The following is a 9162-nucleotide window of genomic DNA, read 5'->3' as shown; positions in this document are numbered from 1 at the left end:
AATATGTAGATCACATTTGGAGGGTCAATGTGCCAAAGAACTCTAAATAAAATACTACAAGAAAAACCTTGATTAGCGATGGATTTTTTTCGTCGCAAATTAGCGACGGACTTAGCGAGAGAACATTATCCGTCGCCAATCTTTGAAATATTTTTGAAATTAGCGATGATATAAATTCGGTCTCAAATCCGTCGCTAATTATCGACAGATCGATGACAAAAATTTTTACTGCAAAACTGTAGGAAATTAGCGATGGAATTAGCGACGGAATTTTTCCGTTGCTAATCCATCGTTAATTAGCGACAAATTAGCGAGGGAAAAATTCCCTCGCTAATTTCATCGCTATTTTTTGATTTAAACCGTCCCACCTAAGGCGTGAAATTTTTCCTCTCTCCCCCGTTCGAAATTTAAACTGATGTTCGATTTAAATAGAGCCTCGTGCTCCCGCTGGTCGATGAAGCCGAGCCTCATGCTCGCTGCAGTAAGGCTCATCGGACGATCCCGCTGGACGATGTTGACCGCCGCGACTGTCGTCGCCCAACTCTGACGCAACAGAGGAGGGCGGGGGAATCTCGATGAAGGGCGTGCGGATCGTGGGGCGGCCGCTGCACCTGGACATGCATGCGACGTCGTCGGTGGACCCGCGGGTGCTGGGCGCGATGCTGCCCTTCTTCACTGGCCGCTTCGGCAACCCCCATTCCCGCACTCACCTCTACGGCTGAGAGTCGGACGAGGCGGTCGAGCGCGCCAGGGAGCAGGTTGCTTCCACGCCACCTACCTCCCAGTCGGCTCTGACGACCTCTTCGACCTCGACCGCCCTGACACCGGCCTCGTTTTCGTTATGGCCGTCAACAACGAGATTGGTCCATTTCGACCTCTGCGAGACCCAATCAGAGATCTTGGGGTCGAGGGAGTACGGCTAGCTGGGATCCGGTGGTGGGTCGTCCTCCTCCTCCGTCGCCGCCTACGAATCGCTCCAAGTTCGGCTTATTGCTGCCGGAATACCTCCCGGCAGCGAGCAATTTTTTTTTTTAAATTTAGCGACGAATTAGTGATGGATATTATCCGTCGCTAATTTAAAATAACAAAAGACTCGCAACGGATAGTATCCATCGCTAATTTAAAGTAGTGACAGACTCGCGACGAATCATTTCCGTCGCTAATCCATCGCAAATTAGCGAAGGATAAGTTTTATCGCTACTTAGCGTCGAAAAAATCGTGATGAAAGCTATTCGTCTCTAATCCGACACTAATCCGTCGCTAAATTGTTTAGCGACGAATTAGCGATGGATTAGCGACGGATTTAAGTCGTTGCTAATCCACAGGTTTCTTGTAGTGAAAATAAAAATAAAAATAAAATTTTTACAATTTTTACTCAGGTTCCTAAGAGAGAGAGAGGATTGTACTGTTCTCTTTTTTTTGTTAGGTCACCTTTAGAACCCTCCAAAAATCATAGTTTTAGGTATTTTATGCTAGATTTGAACTGTTAGATGTATTTATCCTTGCTTATTTATTAAGAAGCAAGGATGTAAAAGTATAAATATTTTATCATAATATCAACCATTGATTTTTTTATCTCTTAAAAATACACATGAACAAATATGCTTAATGAAAAACGTTTATTGAATAAACAATGATAAACATATCTAATCTTGCATAAAAAACAAAACTGTATTTTTAGAGGGTACCTAAAACTATGAATTTTGGAGGGCGCTAATGTGACCTAAACGAAAATATATATATATATATATATATATATATATATATATATATATATATATATATATATATATATATATATATATATATATATATATATATATAGTAAAACTATTTTATAGGAGCCAAGCTTGTCATGTTCGTCCTTGGCTCATTTACATAAATGATCTGGCTTGTAGCTTGGCTCTCTCGGCTCAATTTCAGAGCCAAGCTTCTCACAATCCCAACTGCGAGTTGCTCTTCTAGTTTCCCAATTCTACTGGTTTACTGGACTCTTGTGTGCACGGATGCACATGTTTGTGGATAATGTACCTGTTTTTGTTTTCTTTTGGTAGGAATTACGTGCACGTCTTGAGTGCTAGGACATAGTATATTGTCACTTCTCTTATTTCCATCGTCTTCCATGTGTTCAAGTGAGCGTCTTGGCTGGCATTGCTGATATTGGGCCAATAATAGAAATAGTATTTCTCTTAAATGGTATTTTTAGGCCAAGGGAAAGCCATGTTTGTTCGGTTTCACTCATCCCCCATCTTCATACCCTTCTTAAATCCTATGATGCAAGTTGTTTTGATCAAATCTGACCCTATTCAGCATGGTCCATTTAATATAATCACCTTTAGATTGTATTTTTTAACCAAAAAAAAATATGATTTTTTAGTCACAAATTTCATGTTTTGTCGACGGTTGATTTTTAAATTGCCAAAAAAAGGTTATTTAACTTTTGATCTTCACTAAATGAATGATATAGGTCACATATGTGGAGTCCCATTTAATCAACTTGCATCAATGAAATCCTAAGAGGGGGTTATGAAGATAGGGATACCACAGGGGATGAGTGGAACTGATATGAAAGCCATCCCATTATCTCCTGTACTTTGAAAGGCCTCTAGTTGGTAATACCAATGTTGTCAGTATCGGTATTGGCCCTGAATCTTTGGGCCACGGATTCATCTGTATTGGCCAATATCTAATATCGATACTTAAGTGAGAAAATCTCTAATACTTTTTTTTTTAAATACTTGATTTTTCAAAATATCATGACATTTTTGTTCGTATTTTCTCGAGAACTAGATCTATATTTTTGCCAAGGCGACAGTTGTCATCTAGGAGTGCGTTGTGGGAGACACCACCAAATTATTCTCTTTGTGCATGAGTCCGGTTTAGGTGGGTCCAGTCCCTTCGTGGCCCCTGGGTCTCCTACCTAACCATGATAACCCTATCCCTATCGTTTCTTTAAGATAAAGGAGAGCCTAGTATTTTTGTTAAATGATTTTAAAAAGGTTCAATTAATTGAAATAGATTTTTAGATCCACGGATTCCTCAACATTGGGCTGGCCCGAAAAGCCAAAATTTTGTGTGGTGGTGCACGAGAGAGAGAGAGATAATCTAGGGCAGCAAGTGGATTGGAAGCAGCCCAATATCATATCCAAGTCCAACTTATTAATTCTTGATTTGCACCGCCCTCCTTAATCCGATACCCTTTGGGGGAGTATTTCAGGTCAGGGTGGACACGTGTTAACGTGGCTCAGCCACTGCCATGACAGGTGACGAACCGCAATTGCTCCTAATGAGGAAGAAGGAGCCCATGGGGTTACCATCAGAGCACGCTCTGATGCCATTCATCCATGTGATGAACGGCATCCCAAATACGTTCTGGTGAACTGGTTTTCAGCTGACCATTTTGCAAAACCTAGTTGCAGCTCATTTGCGGCATCAACGGTTCTGAAAAAAAGATTTGTGGGATCCATCTAGAAGACAGTTCCTATCCATGGTATCTGGGATGATGAACGGCATCAGAGCGTGCTCTGATGGACTCTGACCTGACACGCACTTGTGGGCAGGAAGGGCATGGACCTGGATAAATACGGTTCTCCTTGCATCTGTTTGAAATAATAAGTTTGGATTTAGGCTACCTGGATAGTACCACATCTCTCTTTAGGTCAGGACATCTGACTGACAATGATCTACATATAGAACAAATTGAATCAAATTCGAACCAGTTGGCTTTTATTGGAACTTGGGGTTGGACTGGGCTGTACCTTGACCCGACTTGTTTACTGCCCCATCCTTACCAAGCCTTGTCTTATTCACATAAGGTTGGCTAAGCAATCCAGCCATATCTTCGTTACAGTGTGAACCTTAATTCATTGCTATAGCAATTTCACCATGCTAACATGTAAAGTGGAAAAAGGAATGAATTTTTTTTTGAGAGAAACGCCAAAAAGGCTATTCGGTAATTTGCATATAGGTGCCTAACCTATTGCATCAGTTACTTTCATTCACCTAGCTGTAGTTAACTCTTGATTTTTTTTTTTGGTTCCGTATGGTTAGACAGAAATGGCCGGCGATGGATCTTTGTTGGATTCAATCCATTTTCATTAGCTGCCCTGATCTTGATTCTTGTAAATCAGGGGTCGATATCTCATCATCCAAGCCTTTTTCTGAACTTATCTTTAAATATAACTAAGTTTCTCTTCCTCAAAGAAAAACAAAGTTAACTCTTGAATTTGGCAATTTTTACCTTCTCTTTTAAATATTTGAATGTCTCCTTTGAAGATCTTTATTTTTACAGATACATCTAAGGTGAAATAGTAATTTTATAATGTAAAAATAACACAAATGGTCAGAAATAGGGCTGGGGAAATACCTCAGCTGCGTCGATTTAAGTTCATGCTGGGCTGGTAACAAGTTGTCCAAACTTGTAAAATAAGCTTGGCAAACCAAATATGAACAATAGGTACTCGTCTCAGCTCGACTCGTATAAGCTCATTAGGTATAAAAATATATTTTAGATGTATTTTTTTTGTAATCTTATTTCTTTTTTGCTCTAAAACAATGTATTTTTTCTATAAACAAACTGATTGAACTCGGCTTGTTTAACTCGGACTTATTATGGGCTCAACCTCAACTTATTTAACTTGAACTTATTATGGGCTCGAACTCGGCTTGGCTCGCCACAAGAATGAGCCAAGCTTCAACACTTCAAGCTCGTTTACCAGCCCTAGCCATAATTTGTTTTTCAGGATAATCAGAGAAAACTGCCCCACTCGCTCTTGAGCTCATTGGTGAAAAAACTCTAGGTCCCTCTTAACCATTAGGGAGTGCTAGCTTCATCTTCATGACAAGGAATGCACGCATATGCATTTCAAATTTGTGATATCCGGTCAACTTGGTAACATTTACAAGTTGATTCTATAGAATCCTTAATTTATGGTGGTATCCCATGTGGTAAGTAGGGTCCTGTGCCTCGAATCCCTCTACCACATGGGAAGCAGATCAGGTCATGCTGAAAATGAGCGTTTTATCTCATGCGGACATCGTGGCCGTCTGTTTGCATTTTGGATGAATGCCACGTGGCAAATCGGATGGCCACGATGTCAGCATGAGAAAAAACGCTCATTTTCAGCATGACCTGATCTGCTTCCTACCACATGGGGCTTAAGAGATATCTGGTGGGGGTCTACTTAACCCCAGCCATAGTGTCGAATGTTAAAAACGGCAAAATCTCGTTTTTCAAAAAGTCGTGAGAGTTTGAAGAAATTTCATAAATCTTGCATTTCTTCAGTAAAATCTCGGCAATAAAAACATAAATTAAAAAATGTGAAAATAAATTTTATAAGAAAATATTAATAAAATTATTTAAAAATAAAAATACAGGGTTTTCATGATAAATAGCCATTTAAAACATAAATATCACATTTAAATTGTTGTATTTATGTTTTTCATAATTCTTGCAATATTTTGAAAATCTAGTGAGAAATTACCGTTTTAAACTTTGAGGCAATTTCTCACGATATTATCTCGATATTTTCATAAATCTAGCTACATTTGTCACTATGACCTCAGCTTGCCTATCAAATAAAAAAAGTAAAGATTTATTTTATTATTTGATACTCGAGGCGGCTAAGTGTAAACTCACCATAAATTGAGTGCCTGCATGTAAATTAATTAGACTAAAAATTCTTGAATGGTAGCCACATGCGCATAATTAGCCCATCGATCTTCAGAAATTCACTTAATGTGGGCTCCACACTTTGCGAGGGTAAACGACCAAAGCGATAAATCGACACCGTCAAAATTTTTTGGGTGGGTGGGTGGCCCACGTGACAAGCTAAGCTTATCCAACCCTTGATGAGCACGATGCACATGCAAGTAGAAAGTATCAAATCTACTTTATTGTGCTGCTGCCACTAGAAAATTCCTTCTTTCCTTTTTTTTTTTTTTTATCTCTGAAAAACCTTTGAAGATAAACATGTCAAGAACGGCTCGCTGAGTCGAGCCTTGTTTAGGTAAATGAACCGAGCATGAACATGACAAGCTCTGCTCTTATGGACTCGTTTTACATATGGTATATATTATATATACATATTTTATATTATATATATTATCATGCTTTAAAAAATATTTAAAAAGTAAATCTTTTAAAAAATGAGTCAGATCATGATCGGCTATAAAAGCTTGGCTAGGCTCTTGACATCCGAGCTCATCGCCAGCCTAGATCTAGCCTTAACGAGTTGAGTCTAAACAGCCCAAGCTTGTTTGAATATAATCATCTCTCTCTCTTTCTCTCAAATAAGCAATGGCTCCACATAACTTTTTCGTCCAACGGCTATGAAAGCGTTTGAGCCAATCTGCATTTCCTTCTTCACCTTTTGCATTGCCAAAGTCATACTTGAAAAGGCATGAAGAAGAGAGAGTAGACTTTGTTTAAATCTCACAGGAGATCCTCTGTTTTTTAATCTTCACATCAAATTGAGTCGTTGCTCCAACGTCCAAAATGTGTAGGGCAACAGCTACAAAACCTGCCCCCGGGGGTTGGCATAGTGGGGTGGAGGCCTTGGCTGCTAGACGGGTCTCATGGGCGTCACCCTTCTGCGCAAGCCAATGCTTAGCATAAGCTCGGGGATAGAGGGTCCTAGCCTCGGAGTTTTACGCTGCCATAGTAGTTATGGCAGGAGGAGGCAGGCGCCCAGGTCTTCGGGTTATAAATCCAAAAAAACCATTTCAAAACTTTGAAATGGTACTTGAATAATTGAATTACCTCGAGTCCTCGTTTTCCTATGCCATTTAAAAAACACAGAGCTTCTTGAATTTTCGAATTCCCAAAAGAACAGGCAAAAATAATGGGAACCCATCAGATTGCTTGTTGAAGCCATTTGAAAGTGGCTGTAATGCAACCGAAAATCACCAATTTCAAGAAATTTTCATGTCCCCAAATCGAAAAAATCCAGGAAATTCTGGGTTTGCAATGATATGCAAACACCATAAAAGAAAAAAGGGGAAAAAAGCGAAGAAAAAACACACTTGCAAGGGACCGACCATCCATCTCAAGATAGACGGTTGGTAACAAGAATTGCTGTACACCGCAACATTGCATTGAATAGCTGCATCTTTTATTACATTACAACAATGCTATTGTGACAATCTACCCACAGTATCACCTTATACCACTTTGACAACAACAATTATTTAACGTCCCCATATAACGTTATATGACAACTGAAAATTCAATAACAGTTTGAAGTATCGAACAGCCTGAGCACCTCTCCCACCCTACGACTTCCTCCCCTCAGACTCCCCAAAAAAGAAAAATAAAAGTAAAGACTTTGAAATCAATTTTAACAATTACTTATTAATCAAAGGTTAACAACAACCTATACACCACATAATTCAACGGCTGAGATCCATTGTGAAGCTTCATCATCTTTCCCTTTCCCATCTCAACTGGATCCCCTGATCTGATACCAATTATGCCTCTGTGGCTCTTCCTTTTGAGAGAGAAAGAGGGTGGTGGTTACCTGAGGAGATGGGGAGCCAAAAGAAGGGCACCACCCAAACTGAGACACTGCAGAAGGGAGGGTCCTACACGAAGGCGGTTGGCGGACGACGACCCCGGTTGCTGCTTACCAGGGGGCGTTCTGGGGTAGTACGGATAGTAAGGGAGGAGGGGGTTCGGGGGAGGTGGGGCGGGGAAGTAAGGGAGGTTCGGTGGAGAGTAGATGTAGCCGGAGCCGGAGGGTGGTGGCGGAGAGGGGTAGGGGAGGTCGGAGGCTGGCGGGGGAGGGGAGGAGTAGACGGTGGCGTCCGGCGGAGGCGGGCAATCGTTAACGGGAGGAGGGGGAGGAGGAGGGCACTCGGGGATGACCGGAGGCGGTGGCGGAGAGGGCGGTGGTGGGGAGGGAGATGGTGGTGGTGGCGGAGGGGGCAGCGGCTCGGCGGGGTTGCAGCAGGTGGCGCATGCGGTGCAGAGGATACCCAGAGGTGGGGTCCACGCCAATGCTGGGAGGCTCGTCGCGAACAGGAGGAGAAGGAGGAAGAGGAACGGCGTTTTCCGGCGGGGTCCGGCCATTGTTGGAAGGAGGAGCGGAAGGAGAAGAGAAAAGAGTGAACTTGAAGAAGTGGGGAGCGTGAAAAGGTGATGAAAGTTTTTTTGTTTTTTACTTTCGGTAGAGAGAGAAAGAAGAGAGAGAGAGAGAGAGAGAGGTGGGATGGATTTGGACCAGTAGATGGATGCCACGTCATGATATCGTGGAGCAGTGGTGGTAGGGATGAGGGAGATGACGTGACACCGTCGGAGCGTTGTCGTTACTGTCTCCGAATCGTATTGGGATTGCCGGTTTGATACGAACCGGTTGGTGGGGTGACTGGTCCGAGCAATCGCTTGTTTTGAAACTTGTGGATCGGGACACCCATCATCTTGTTACCAGGTCCACCGTTCTCAAGTGTGTCCGTACTAGCTTATCCCAATATTGGATCCAAATTATGAAGGTCTGGTTACTGAAATCATTATAATATTATTTTAAAAATGTTAAAATAATATTTACTTGTCAATGTTTGTGTCAGCGTGTCATAGCTAGGGTTGGGAAACAACCTGAGCTGCTTGCGGCTCAGCTCATGTTTGGCTCGTAAAGATCTCATTCAAACTCATAAAATAGGCTGGGCGACCTGAATCTGAATAACAGGTACTCAGCTCGACTTGACTTGTATAAGCTTGTTAAGTAGTAAGAATTATACTTTAGTTATATTTTACATATATTTATTTATAATCCTATTTCTTTCAGCTCTAAAACAAATTTTTTTAATAAAAAAGTTAGCTCGAACTTTGCTCATTTAACTCGAACAGGTTATGAGCCTGAATTCGCCTTGGCTCGCCACAAGAATGAATCAAGCTTGAACACCTCAAGCTCATCTCGTTCAGCTTGTTTACCAGCCCTATTCATATGTGTCCGATTGTGTCACCAGATCGGCATTTCCTTTTTAGTATAAATATCGAACCGCCGGGTCTTTCTTAGGCCTAGACCAAGTCGAACCAAACCTCTAGATTATCATTCAAATGACAAAATATTATAAATCTGGGTTCATACCCAAGGATCCACGTACTGCAACATGGACCCATTTGTCTCCAAAACGAGTCGAGTTGTAGTTATTAGACAAACCGTATCG

General features: G+C 41.4%; 1 protein-coding gene across 1 annotated transcript; it reads right to left on the bottom strand.

The window, feature by feature from the left end:
* Positions 1–7072: 7072 nt before the first annotated feature.
* On the bottom strand, positions 7073–8109 carry LOC149846150 (uncharacterized). Its single transcript, XM_089997862.1, has one exon. It carries the CDS (start codon positions 8066–8068, stop codon positions 7514–7516), a length of 555 nt encoding a protein of 184 aa, XP_089853988.1. The 5' UTR covers positions 8069–8109; the 3' UTR covers positions 7073–7513.
* Positions 8110–9162: the final 1053 nt, after the last annotated feature.

Source organism: Nuphar pumila, chromosome 2 (assembly GCF_984573655.1).
Source record: "Nuphar pumila chromosome 2, dmNupPumi1.hap1.1, whole genome shotgun sequence".
Taxonomy (NCBI): domain Eukaryota; kingdom Viridiplantae; phylum Streptophyta; class Magnoliopsida; order Nymphaeales; family Nymphaeaceae; genus Nuphar; species Nuphar pumila.
The sequence above is the reverse complement of the archived record's forward strand: the minus strand, read 5'-3'. Positions and strand labels throughout refer to the sequence as shown.

Excerpts from the sequence above, each read along its gene's own strand:
- LOC149846150 (XM_089997862.1), bottom strand. The coding sequence starts at position 8,068 with ATGGCCGGACCCCGCCGGAAAACGCCGTTCCTCTTCCTCCTTCTCCTC.